This window comes from Plectropomus leopardus, chromosome 18, assembly GCF_026936395.1.
Source record: "Plectropomus leopardus strain MGB_pleo_1.0 chromosome 18, ASM2693639v1, whole genome shotgun sequence".
In the NCBI taxonomy this organism is placed as follows: domain Eukaryota; kingdom Metazoa; phylum Chordata; class Actinopteri; order Perciformes; family Serranidae; genus Plectropomus; species Plectropomus leopardus.
The window spans coordinates 13,170,328-13,185,006 of NC_142193.1; the positions used below are offsets into that span (position 1 = coordinate 13,170,328).

At 40.6% G+C, this 14,679-nt stretch overlaps 1 protein-coding gene across 7 annotated transcripts in view; it reads right to left on the reverse strand.

The window, feature by feature from the left end:
- Nucleotides 1-14,679, reverse strand: part of gpatch8 (G patch domain containing 8) — a 34,880-nt gene that overhangs the window by 5,783 nt on the left and 14,418 nt on the right. For 4 of the 7 annotated variants that reach the window (XM_042505816.2, XM_088069099.1, XM_088069097.1 and 1 more), the window contains 4 exons: nt 5,338-5,405; nt 1,721-1,807; nt 1,377-1,520; nt 1,113-1,243 (listed from right to left, as the gene is read on the reverse strand). In XM_042505816.2, the coding sequence (XP_042361750.2) occupies nt 1,113-1,243; nt 1,377-1,520; nt 1,721-1,807; nt 5,338-5,405 (430 nt within the window). Of the gene's footprint in view, nt 1-1,112; nt 1,244-1,376; nt 1,521-1,720; nt 1,808-5,337; nt 5,406-8,538; nt 8,581-14,679 lie in introns of all 7 variants that reach the window. The other 3 variants (XM_042505819.2, XM_088069100.1, XM_088069101.1) reach the window with 1 other exon arrangement.

Consider the following 14,679-nt stretch of genomic DNA (forward strand, 5'->3'; position numbering starts at 1 on the left):
TGCCTTCTACCTTCTATTTTGAAATCCAATTTAAGCCGCCAGAACGTCCGAGCTGGGATGCATCTGTAGAAATCTGATTGGTTTATGCATTTTAAACCATGTGGTTTGGATTAGGTTTGAAAAAATCACATTTCATGTGGATTTTGTTATCCATCCATGCATTTTTATCAGCATTTCCGGAGCTGCGTCACAAGGGCAGCAGGCGGAGGAAAGTACTCCAGATGTCCCTCTCCATAGCAACGCTTTCCAGCTCCTCTCCAGGGAAACCCAATATGTTCCCGAGCCAGATGAGATACATAATTCCTCAAGTGTGCTCTGGGTCTGCCCCGAGGCCTTCTTAATGTTCTAACGGGCAGTGCAAAACACACATCCTGATCAGACATCCAAAACACCTAAACTGGCCCCTTTCGATGCGAAGGAGAAACAGCTCTACTCGGAGCTTCCTCCAGATGTCTGAGCTCCTGGCCTTATCTCTTAGGCCAAGCACAACCACACTCTTTTTGTTATCCAGACTTTCTTAAATTATATTTTTATCATATTTTATGGCTTTTATTATCATATTTAAAAAAAACTTTATTCATTTAGTACTTAAACACCCTTTAGAGATCTGCCTGCTTAATCACTTTTATTCTTTTATTTGCTTTATTCTCGTTGACCTTTTGTGTTCCTGCCTTTGCTTTGTCTGTTAAAGCACCCTGTAAACATCTGTTTTTAAAGGTGTTTATACAAATAACATTGTTGTTAATATTGTTTATATTGGTAGTAGTATTAGTGTTATTATTATCAATCTGAATACAATCTGGTTATGCCAAAACATGCATTCAGTCTGGCAGTCTGAACAAGTAGTTTCAGCATCAGAATTCAAGAATTATTATAGTAGAGTATTTGACATGTCTGTCTTTATTTTGGGAAAAATGTTGTCTAGATAAGAAACAAGTTTATAATTCTACAATTTATTAGAATACTATTAAATCTATATTTTTGTTTAAAAATGTGGTCTATGTTTGGTCTAACAGGTAGTACAATGCTTCTTCAAAACACAACAGACAAGCCACTGTTCCAGTGAAGATGTATTTCAGCCAGCAGAGGGCAATCCAGGAAAAAATTCTTACCGGTCCTGCTGTTTCCTCTGCTCAGCCAGCTCATGCAGTCGGCGCAGCATCTTTTCTTGCTTCTTTCCATCTTTCCGGGAACGGGATGACACGTTACGAGCAAATTCTCTCTGCTTCAGCTCTTTAAGCCTCTGCATTACACAAAAGCAAGACAGAGAGGAAAAAAAGCACATCAGGATCTTTTTGCTCACAGAAAAAAGACATTTCTGTTTTAAAACAAAACGGATCTCCATTATGACAGCAAGAATTGATAATCAGAAGTACCTGCTTGTGAGCGTGGTCGTAAGAGTTAATGTGGTTGTCAAACTCCTGGTGTTTGGTGTACTGCTTGTCACATAGCTCACAGTAGAAATTGGCTCTCAGGTCTTCCAGAGCCTTTGCAATGGCTTTCTCCTTTTCCATCTGGTCCTGATGATGGGAAATACAGGAAGAAATGAGTGAATGAATCTTAGAATGTGTTTAAAGAGTCAAAGACAAGACTTAATCACAGAACCAGAGTACTTGTCTTGTGTTTCCTACCACTTTTAGATGTACTACAGCGGTCCAAATAGAATAAGTAAGAGAAACAACGCTAATTATCAGAATGACACAAGGCTGAATGGCTTCACCTTGTATTTTTGCCGCAGCTCTTCTGTGTCCTCTTTCTCCACTTCGAGCACTCTCCTCTTCTCTGTGGCGTCCTCTGCATAGTCCAGCTACAAGGACAAACACAGCAGTTGGAACACACGCAGAAAACAAAGCACTCCTGAATCAAAGAGAGCTGTCCAAATTCACCTTATATATGTTTAATGCACTCTGTGGACAATTTGTTATGCTGTTGGCACACCTGGGTTACAGGGACTTTAATTTGTCAGCTTGGATTGCTTGTGATTTCTGATTCAAGTCTGTGACGCTGACAGAAGCCTGAACTAAACCTGAACCTATCTATGTAACTGGATTGATGCAAAACTAGGAGGTGTCATCATAAAACTAACAAAAAACAAAAAACAACAACAAAAAAGCCAAACATATATAAAATATAAATGTATCTTTTTAAATGTATGTATCTTTTTTGCAGTATTTTTTTCTCAAAGGAGAACACATGACAAGTGATTTACAGATCAGATAAGCATTCTGTAACATGTAAGAAATAATTTCAGTTGATTAAGAGATGATGGACAGCAACACGACACGACAGCAAAGAAACATGATTCCTCCTTGAGGCAGATGAATAATATTCGGTCAAAATTGGGAAGGTCAAATGCAAATGAGTTAAAGCATCTGCATCATTACTGAGGCAACCAGTGTTAGTGTCAATCTCAAAAGGTGTCTGGTACATGCACAGGATCACTGTCATTCTGAAGCAGTCACCACAAAGACCAGGATCGTGTAGCATGTCACTGTGTGCTGTAGCACTGACACTTCAATGCTAAAACACCTAACCCATACCATAAATCTTTCTCCACTGACTGATTTGCATCTGGCATCTATTCATTCATTCAGTTGAGTGCTCTCCTAGCATCCACCACACAGTTTTGTCTGTCAGGCTGCCAGTCAGTGAGACTTAATTGATTACTTCAGAGAGTGTTTTTTGCTGCACAACAATGCAATGATGCTGAGCTTCAAATGACTTCAGCTGGCACTGTGCATGATGCCCTGTGCTGTAAGGTACACTAAGACATATGCTTAGCATGTGCTATGCAAAAATTTGTCTGTGCAATGAAAGAAATTACACCTGACCGTGTAAGACAGCTGTGCTGCATGCGTGAGACAGAGCCACTTGTTGAAGGTTTGTGTGCCTGTTTGTGGTGAGGTGGACTGATGGCGCATTGCTCCAGTACTTGGCAGTTGTACTCTTGCGTGTGATGGTGAGGGCGCCGGAATGTGGGTGACAGATGTGTTAATAAAAATGTAGCACTCTGACTACTCAGACATTTCAAACACAAGACATACAATGCAGATGAAGTCTCTCTGCTATGTTCATAAATAATAATAACAAATATGTATGTTTATGTTTAAAACAATGTCTGCATTTTTTTTTCAGTTTTACATTTATTTAAAGGTAATGAAAAAGTTACCCTGAATGATTTGAATAGTCTCAAACTACAGCGGACCTCTGTGATACCTTTCTGTTACAATTTCTTTGGCTGCTCCTGTTTAGGTTTTGTGCAATGGAAATTAATTTGAAGCACCCAATGATTCTTCCAGAGACTGCTTGGAAGTCAGCACTGAGTTACCACATGTTTTTTTTTATTTAATATACCTCTCAGCAATGGTTGTAGTGAAATAAGATTCAAGCTCATGGTGGTGACAGCTCAACCAAGAACTAATCTTATCCAATATCAAAACAAGCTCAGAGCAGACGGGTCAACTTGCTTTGAGGGAAACTTCAGTTTACTACAACCTCAAATGACGAACATGTTGTTCATTTGTTTTTTTTTGGGTTTTTTTGAGTGACTAATGGGGACATCAAATTTTAAAACTGGACCAGTATCCTGCGAGAGGGCTACAGAATCAGTGGTGAAAGAGGCTGCAATGTAATTGCTGCGGCAAATTGTGCACCCTCAATTTACGTTTACTAAAAGTGATCAGATTTTTGCCACTGACAAGCGTCTGACTACATTATGGAAAAACCCTACAGAGAAATGAAATGTTTTATCTGACCATTCATTGATATGGTCCGTTTGTTTTTGTGTGCGAGTAAGTCTCACTCAAGGAGAGTTCTGATTCTGACATCTCGCAGACTTCTCTACATTATTGAAATCAGCGAAATATTCAGCCATGACACGGAAAAAACTTTTGACACTAACGAACAAACATTGGGCCTGATGCAGTAACATTCTCTTAAATTTCTCTTACACCAAACGCTCTTAACCAGCCAAATCTGCTCTTACCCAGGTGTATTCAACGATGAATCCCTCTTGATCATAAGTCAACTGTTAGCATAGGTAACGCCCCCTAAACACTATATACGGGCAGATTTTGTGCTGTGTGCAAAGACTCTAGCACATGACCAACACATGAGAGATGACACCCTGAAATTTAGTAATCCAGTCATTATAACCACTCTAAAACCTCAATTAAATTTGATGAAATGGTATTCATGCATTTTTTTAAATGTTCCTTGGATATAAAACTTATTTGTCCTTGTGTTGGACAACAATTTATGACCTGTGAAATCAAGATGTTTTTCTCCATTTTGGTATGAGTGCTCTCGACCACTCTTAGAATTTTCTCATACTGAAGAGAAAAGCAAACATAAGAAAAGATTGGTAAATCCCAAAAATCCATGGGTACTAACAAAATAAGAGCAAGTCCTGGAAACGAGCAAATATAAAAGAAAACTTGTTTGTATATCCTTTCTTGCATGAGGCCCATACATTTTTCTGGAACAAGTCACTCTTGCAAGATTTTAGAACCAGATTTCTTCTTGAGCGATACTTTGTCAAAATAACTAAGAGACCAGCGAAAGAAAAGGAATAAAGTTTAATTTCTCTTTAGGGTCTTTTCTGTAATATTGTCAGACACTTCCAACAACAATCTGAGCCTGTCAGAGGCAAAAACAAGCACTTAGAGTGGCTGTAAACTGACAGCGCACAACTGCCTGTAGGGATTACACTGCAGTCTGTTTCACTGCTTTGGCCTCTCTCAATGCTGGACCAATTTCAAAACCTGTTGTCTCCATTAGTCACTTAGACACAAAAACATGGGGAAAAAAAGAGTCCACACTGAAAAATAACAAAGTTTCCCTTTTAATCCATTTCAAACCTGTCTGATGCCTCTACTATGTCATTAACCCTTCCAAACCTGAGCAAACTGGCCTGATTTCTTTTAAGAAGATATGAGGAAAGTACTTCAAAGAAATTACCTTAAAAATTAGCAAGAAACTAGTAAAAGTTACAATAAAATATCCTGAAAATTAGCAAAAAAGGAAATGATCTAAAAAAAGTGCTAAATTAATATAGAAATAAATTTCTATAACATAATGTTAAAGATATGATTATATTTAATATATATATGTAGTTCTCCTTACATTTTCTACTATTTTTGTGATAATTTTCTTTCTAGTTTTTCATTGTCTTTTTCCATGTTTTTGAAGGAAATCAAACAAATTTGTTTTAAAGGTTTAATGCGTGTGAAAGACAAATGAACACTGCAAAGGAAAACCTCCAAATACTTCCAAAAGGGTTAAAGGTTAAAAACAACATATAAACAAGTGACACAGATAACATGAGCAGCATCTTACCTCCATCTCCATCCGTCCCATTCCCATGACATCATATTTGAGGATGATGGGCACAGGGTCGGTGCGTCCTGAGGGAAAAGAGACAGAGAGAGGTCGAGGTGAGTTTTTCAGACTGGGACGGAGGGCCAGCTCGGAGACAGCCTGCTTTTAGAGCATAGGGTGCTGGGGTTAGAGAATTTTGCCTTGAAGTGCAAAGAGACCAGAAAGCTACAGTGAACCAAACACAAGCTATTCTCACAGCTTACTGCAGCCATCAAGTGTTGACCAATTTATCTCACTTTCCTTACATTTGACCTGACTGCGATTGGCATTTTTAAATGAGTCAAATTAGCTGAATTTATTGAATGAAGTCAAGGGCAACTGGGTTGTTCAGCAATATGTCTTACTTGAGAAAGACCAAGTTCACTGAAAACAAGACTGCCAGCTTTGAGCCAATCTGTTTTCCCATCTCTTCAGTGTAGTTGTGCAACCCACCACCCCTCCTTCACCCGTTCATTGCTGCAGTCCTGTTAAACCAGAATGCCAAGTTTATCAAGGACGCTACAGCTTGAGGGACTATGTGGTGCGTCAGTGTGTGTGTGTGTGTGTGTGTGAGTGTGTGAGTGTGTGAGTGTGTGTGTGTGTGAGTGTGTGAGTGTGAGAAGGGACTTGCAATAGGCCTGCGCAGCTGCTGCCACTGCGACATCCTCTGTGAGGGGAACAAAGCCTCCCAATATTATCTAAGGCCTATTGCATCATCTCTTTCTGAACTGTCTGCAGGCTGGCTGACCCTTGCAAGCCCCTTCCACTGTCCTGAGGTCCAAATCTGTTCCCTTGTCCCAGGCCCCCTTCCTCATCATGACTAGAGCTGAGAGACTATTTTTCCTCTGTCTACTTAAGCTACGTTACGTAAGCTGTGAAAAGAGCTAGATCGGAAGGAAATTAACTGTAGTAAAAAAAAATTAAAACAAACCAAAGACATCCAAAAAAACAGAATGAAACATTAAAGATATAAAATATATAAAAAATCAAAACTACTTTGGAGATTGACACAGAATCGCTTAATCCACTCATAATCAGCCAAACAAAGCAGAGAGAAAGACAGAGTAAAATTAAAAAAGGACACAAGCACTGAACTACAGCAGAGTGACGTCACAGGCCAGGTATCGCCATGGTGACAGTGCAAGGGATGGGGATACTTACCTGATAAAACATGGGTATGGGTAAGGGAGAGAAGGAAGGGGGGGACAGACAGACAGATAGACAGGGGAATCTCAAAACAAAAGGCATAAAAAGAATTTGGACTAGTTCTGCTGCTCCTGTTGCCAGCCAGATACAATAATCGATCTTACTGATAGTGATTATCAGTTCAGTTTGGTTTCAGTTTTTTTTCCTTCAACATATTCAAGTTAGTTATTTTTTCAAGAATCAATTTTCTATGTATACCATTGGGCATATGGAATAACTACAAGCACTGGGCTTGCAAATGTACAATCAAAGTTTAAATGCTGTGATACCTGCACCAAGTGGGGCCAGTGGTTTAAATTTTCTAGAATCGACTCAAAAGTTAAGGATTTTCTCTGTTAGAAAGAAAAACTGGAAGGCTTACACCATACTTTTTTCACTGCCCTGCAAAAGTAATACTTTGAGCCACTAAGACACCAGAGAAAACATGTATAGTGTATTTAAAACTAATGCATTTGGAGGTTTTTAGCTCTCCTCAAGCAGGGCATACACTGTACAATCTGAGCCTGTTTCTGATTTATTTGAGCCACACGATGCATTAAGAGTCAAACTGAGTTTTAGCTTCATTTGCCGTACAGTGTATAGCGAGGAGCGGTCATGACCTGATCAACTGCTCCCCAAAGTTACTATACTATATATAGTTACTATATTTTTGTGTTTTTCATTAGTCTTAATTTTTATTTCGTTTCAGTTTTTTACAAGACAGTTTAGTTGACGTTAGTTTCCATAGTGGGTTAGTTTATTTTTTGAGATTAGCTTTTAATCATTATCAGTTTAGTTTTAGTTTTATTAGTTTCAGTGACAACACTATGCATTATGTGGACAGAAAATATGGAGGTCTTTGATGTTTCCTCCAGCTTCTGTCATGACTAATGTTAAGAAACGTTGGCAATAAAAAGTTATTAGCAATTGTCGTTATAATTGCCTCAATAGTCGACAGGGGCCAACAGGCCAATTAAATGACTTTTTTACACGTACAGTGAGAGCACTCAGGTCATGGTTTAATGATCTGACCGTATATAGTGTGAGCACATAAACTGTGAGCTTTGGCTTCACATCGTAGACGATGTATTCATACACTAAGAGTTAGAACTAAACAACATTTGTTAGTTTAAAATGGGCTCAAATCATACAGTGTGTGGCCAGCTTATAACTATTAATTCATTACTTTAAATAAAGTTACTTACTAGCACATTCTTAAATTCCTGGACAGAGGAAGATAAGAATATTATTTGATGTTCATATCTGTGTCATTTCTGTGCTTTCCTTTAGTAATTTAGTCATCACAGCCCAATGACATATTAATTCTGAAATCATTGATGCATGGGCATTGTAACATGTAATGGCCTGCCTGGACTCTCAGTCCCACTGCAGTGCCTGGCTTTAGCTGAGAACCTAACTCTGATTGCGTAACTGTGGCAGACTTACTCCACTTAGGAAGTGAGAGGAGCGGACTGATTGTGTGATATCTGGATCACAAGACTTTCAACTGATGTGTGTTCACGCTCTCTGCCTAACAGCAGCAGAGAAGTGAAACCAAAAAAAGGGGGTTGGTCTGTTTGTCAGCCACTGCAGTGGTCTGTCTGAATGGAGTTTCAAGCCAGGCCCAGAATTAAAGATCAATGAACAATTACAGACATCCCCAAACTATCACCAATCTTTAAACACAGTGACAATACTTCCACATTACCCATTCCAGTGGAAAAGAAAGGGACCAGACAAAAACAATGTGCATCTAAATCACAGGGTGTGAATCACAAGGTTTGAAAAAAACTGAAAACAAACAAAATGACAATGTTCTAAGAGTAATACATATGCATGATAATATACAAGCAGCAGAATGAGGACTTATACAGAGAGAATTGAAAGCCTATGTAGCATTGGTGCTCTGATGAGAGGAAAATGGAAAAAAATGGGAGAAATTAAAACAAAATAAAAAATAAAAACAATTCAATTGGGGGATAAAATAACATTTACCACTAAGTTTACCATCAGCACAACATGGGCAGGATCAAATCGCTGTAAAAAAGAAACACCAATTGGTTAAGCAGGAAGATTGAGGCACATAGAGAAGGGAGGGTGGGGTTGGGAGTGTGGTTGTGGGGTTTAGGGGGGTTTATTACCAGAGGGGCTTCAGTGTGTCACCCCCGTCCCCCACCCCCCTCATCCCTTCACTCAGGGCTAGGTGCTTACAGGGATTTCCTCTCACCACTCTCTCCCAACCACTTGTCCCAGTCCCCAGGCCCCTAGTCTGGCGCCATCTTGCTCTCTCAACCAGAATATGCCCCAAAAATACCAAACTACCACCCCTTGAAAAGTACCCCCAGTATAAACCTTCATTTTTACCTTCACTGAGCAGAAAAAAAAAAACAGAAACCCCATCAGATAAGTGTTTTTGGAGGAGCTGTGCTGGGTGAGGGATTGATGAAAAACCAGTTGAGCCTGATGGCATATTAACTCTGACAGGTAAAGGAGAAAAGGAAGCGTATTTTCTCACAAAAGTCGCGAATCAAAACTTTTGGAAATTATTGTACAATTTCTGTGGTTAGATATTGACTCTGAGATAACAGATGCCTCTAGGGACGACCACCATTTTCCCCCTTTAAGCTTTCTGCCTCGCAGATGCTTGTCAGCCCAGTTAGCAAATCTCCCTGAGATTCTGTCATTTCCTCGCCAGCCTACAGCCAGCAAAAGCTTGTTTTGGGATGTGCTTGACCCCGGAACAACACATGACACACATAAAATGTACCTGAGGAAAGAGCCAGCAAGGCTTTGAGCAGTGCTTAGAGTTGGGTCTGCATTGGTATGTAGCAGCAGTTTTACCACTTAAAAATGAACTGTGCAGCTGTCTGGAGCGCTACCTTTCATTCTATCATGTGGAAGTATATTTCTGAGTGTTACCTCCAACACTGCTTAAAGCCCCAGGTGAGTGTGACGGTTTGAGGCAGGCAGGAGTGCACCTCTGGGACAAACATGCTGTGCAGGAGGGGCAAAGAAAACAGGGGGAGGACGGGAGCGTGTAACCGTGGGGACAGAGACATTCGGGGTGTAGAAGTGTGGTGAGATTTTCCCTGTAAGTTGACACTATGGCCCGGTCAGTAACACAGACACACGCACGCACATACACACACGCACCCATGCGCGCGCGCGCGCACACACACACACACACACACACACACACACACACACACACACACACACACACACACACAGAGCTCAGTCCCACATAATGGCCACACGTACACACAAGTTTCACAGGTTTGGAGGTAGAAACAGGCAAACAAGCAGAGAGGGAGGGGGGGGGACTTGTCTACTCTGCAAGCCATTCAAAGTCTGAGCCGTGGTTACAGCCAATCAGATACCCGACAGCAGCAACGGAAACTCAAAGAGGAAAAAAAAATCTAACATACGTGGAGATGATGATTCTAAGGGATGTGATGGAATCATGGCTTCCTAAATCTACCTTGATTTAAAATTGATTTTTTTTTGTTCTTTGTTCAAATCGAAGCACTTTCACTCTTTGTGCAGATTGAAATAAAGGTTTAGTGATTATGAAGCAAAGAGGAGGAAGCTGACAGAGGCCATTAGCCTACGGTACACTGTAAAAGGGGTGTTACATTGAGGTCAACTGCCGAGTGGGAGAAAGAAAACACACACACACACACACACACACACACACACACACACACACATACTGACATACAGAGGGGGGTCCAACAAACCTTACCTAAAAAGGGGCAAAAAGGACAAAAGAAGAATAAGAACAAAGTCAATACAGTGAAAAACTTAAAAAGGGGACACAATGCTTTCACTTCAAAATTCAAAAACCTTCTCTTCTTGCAAGGAGGACAGGAAAGGAGAGGAAGATTATAATGATTATCCAGCAAACTTCAATGTGATGCAGGGGTGCGGTTGTGTTTGTGAGCCTAAGTGCATTTAGCAAATTTGAACAGAGATGGTGGGCTCCGACAGTGGGCCATCAATTCCTATACAACAACTGGACACACTTTGCCGCAGTCTCATCTGCCCACAAAGCAGGATGCTTACATAACCACACATCAGTGGTGCCAGCGGCAAAAACAAGAGCACAGTCAGCCCCTGCAACTTGTTCTCTCCTCCACACAAAGCGCACATCCTTATCACATCAAATAGATTGCTATTCAGCTTTTCAAGGCCAGATGAAAAGAAACAACGATGCACACCAAACGCTGAGCTCAGAAATTACTGCTGTGTTGTTGCTTTTCATACACTTGTCAGCCTGCCAAGAACGAAGCAGCTTCCTGATCTACTCTGGTCCCTGGCCATCGTCAGGCCAAGAATACCTATGAGACGACGCAGGGAACCAAAGCCATATATGTACATAAACAAGAGGTGCTAGGGCAGCCACAACACAGCTCAACAGCCAGTCTGCGTGTCTCTGAGGCTCACCCATAAACAACAAACACTTAATGTCTAAATGTCAGACCACAATATATCAAGGGCCCTACAATCAAACAATGTGGAGTACAGATATAAATAATTAGTGATTTACAGCAATACCTGCCTGTAGGACTATTTCCACACAGAGGCAAATAAATCTGACGACGCCATTTATTATGTGAAAATTATTTCTCAGACCTAGGTTTGTCGTGGCAGTTGGGTATTACCGGTGTTACACAGTGTTAAACAGTGTTCGGGCTTACACCAATTAAATTACTTGCCCACTGCCCCCACCGTCATTCATCTGGTTTTACTATCAATCCGATGGATCTTACTATAAACTTCAAGTGTCGGCTCCTTACAGTAGCAGAGTCGCAGCACAGAGTAGCACGAGTCAAATTTCACGAATCACATAAAAAGAGTAGGAAGAGTTGATTGACAAGACAATGGCGGTAGATTTGGTGTTAGACTGAAAAGCAAAAGCACATTATTTCAAATTCAAAACCTATAGGGAACCTATATCACTAAGAAGTTGGAGGCACCCTGCCTCTCACCTGCAGCTCTTCAGCCAACAGCTCACTGTGGTTGCTCCTGAGTGTTCCATTACTTCCTGAAATATTTCAAAATTATCAGCTGCAAATAATGCTGAAAATGACTTGTCTTGTTTTTGGTGGATAATAGTGGTACTGCTAATATTACAGACTAACACATTGCATTTCCTGTGACTACTTTCATAATTAACCATCTCATCTTTTGTGAGTAAAATTCTTTAAATGTGAAGCTTCGGCAGTAGAAAATATTTGGTTTGCATTAGCTGTATCAGCATCACCAGTGTTGTCACAAGTTCATTAACAATGGAAACATTTCCTCATCTTGGCATCACTACTCAGACCACACTTAAACAGGAGGAAAAGGGATCTATTTTTCTTTCTCTCCTCTTTAGGTCATCAAACAACAAACTTAACCCCCACAGCCATCATCTGGTAAAGTCAGGACATCTCAACAGGGTAAACCTTGTCAACATCTGCTCTGAATGAGCAGTGTATGTTTTAATATAGAGCACCACGAAAGTCAGGAGCTCTTATAGTTACCATTTTTTGTGTCTGTGTCAGCTGAAAATGTCATTAGCTGGACCACAAACACAATAATCTAACTATGCTGCTTACAAATCAAATCAAGCAGCACAAATCTGAACTCACTTACTCACTTACTTTACTAGCCCTGCCTACGCCCCTATACTCATGTGTAAGGCTGTTACTCGTCTTAAGTTTGGGTGTGTCCTGGAGACATAATGTTTCTCATTACAGTTCTGATATTGAGCACATTACTGCTGGGTTTACAGGGAGAGCAACGCACTTGAGCAAGAGTTGCAATTGAGCAATGAGGGTACATGAAGTGGAGGGAAATTACTCCATGAGAGTTATAGAAATGAAAGATTTGAGGTTAAAATAGTATGGACAGAGATGATAGAAGAGAACATGGTGGAGTGGGTAGACAAAACTAAATGCCAGAAATGATCTGAAAAAACAAGCTCCATTCTTAGGAAACTGCAAGGACTCACTGGCCTGCCAGTGATGACATCACTCATGGACAATGCTATACATCATCCTATTTGGAGGAAGTGCAGGGAAGGGTGAGGCTATGAAGAGGGAGTTAATAAAGTAAGAACGATAGAGAGAATAAAGACACTGATGAGGAGAGGAAAGGAGGTGAAGAGACAGGAAGAGGCTCAGTGGAAACATGCCAGGGCTCTGCACCACTGCCTCTGAGCCAGTGAGCCTATGAGCACAGCAGGGTTGAGCTAATGAGGTGCTGACGTTGGCCAAGACCGACCCACACACTCAGCTCTGTTCAGCCTGCTCCCTCTTACAGCAAGTCAATATCATCTGGGCCATCCAATAACAGATGTCTCCAGAAAGTAAACCTCTTTAATGCAGCTTTCTAGTTGAAAGCTTTCTACATCTTACCATAATTATGTTTATTCAATGTACAGAGCTTATGGAACATTTCTGTGCCACTGCTTTCACTACAATAATTTACAATACCATTACAATAAGTAATAATTTTAATAGATTATAGTAAATATTATTAAGACTACTGAATTCTGGACAGACACTGCAAGTCCAGTAAAACCTTAAAGGGGACCTGTTATGCTTTTCTTTATTTTTTTTTAATCTGAGTAATGTTATGTCAGATGTTCATCTTCAATGTGGCTAAAGTTTACATAATGTGGTGATCTTACCATTCTGAATACACTGTTTTTTTCACTCTGGCTACAGTGTGATGTCATAGTGGGCCAGATTTCTTAATATTGACATCTGCTCCAGGCATGCAACTGCAAATGTTAACATTACATAGCCTACATTGCTACATGTAGCTACATGCTTAAGTCAGGAGCCTCCTATACACCGAGATCGCGCTATAGGGCCACAACAAAGTCCCTCCTTGTACCGCCCCTGCATTTTTACACAGAACCAAACGACCGCAGCATCATTCCACTCCAGTGTGTGATTATACACCGCATCACGGCATCCCCCAATCAAAAAAGGATGGATTTGTCATTTAACACACAAGTGTCTGCCTCTAGCGTGACATAGCCTAAACTATTCTCTCTAAGAAAAAACAAATATATCCATCAAAATCATTTACCGTCTCTGTTAGATGGCAGCTGATCTTGACCTCTGCTCAGATGGTAAGGAGCTCCCAAATCTCACTGTTTTCCCAGTTTGCAGACATTTACGGCCACTGTTCTTCTTCTTTGTGTTAGCCGCTATGCTAAAAGCTGCTTTTTAAATCTCGTTGCAGTGCTGTAACTACCTCTTGTCCCAGCTCAGGGGTGAGAAAACTCTGACCCCACTTTCTGCAAAAGGAAGTTATATGCAGAGTGGCGAGGTGGCAAGGCAGCATACCGGCACGATATTCCTGCCTTGAACAGGCCGTGTAAATGCAGCTAGAAAAACATGTAATCCTTGTTGTTGATGTTGTTAATTTCTCCCCGATTTAAGGTAATATTCCTGCTGGAACATGTTCGGTTGTGTTAGGAGGCTTTGATTGGTGATTTTTCACAGTAGAAAGTGCCACTATTCTATGTTACAGTAACTCCAAGGCTGAAATGCAGAGAAGCCAAAATACAGAGGACCCAGAAATGCTGACAAATCAGAGCAGATTGGGTTTCCTCAAGAGGGGGGCTAAGTGACAGGCACTAAAATGGAGTGTGATTACAGGTGTTCCAGCACAGAAAGTACGATGAATGTTTTTTAAACATTAAAGCATGGTAACATGTTTTAATGAAAACCTAGATACAATAACCGAAAATAAGTATAATAGGTCCCTTTTAAGACAGAATCCAAACAGACACCAATCCAGACTGTCAAATGTGTTGGTTCTGGATTGGGTCCAACATCAATGCTTCAGGGGTTTGATCTGTAACTGCAAATGCAACTAGCCCATAAAAAGCCCAAGAAGACAAATCATGTAGCCTGTTACTTGAAGTGCTCTGCATTCCTGCAAAGACAGTTGAATGCAGTTCTGGCCAACATGTTTGATGGTTTGTGTTTCCAGAGTCAACCATGTGCTCTCAGTTACTACATGTGCCCCAATAGTGACAACCCATGTCTCAGAAGAGAAACTTCATTTAGCTCCTGTAACCTAGACATAAACCAACTATGTAAGTTGATCAAAAGGTATTTGTATTTAACC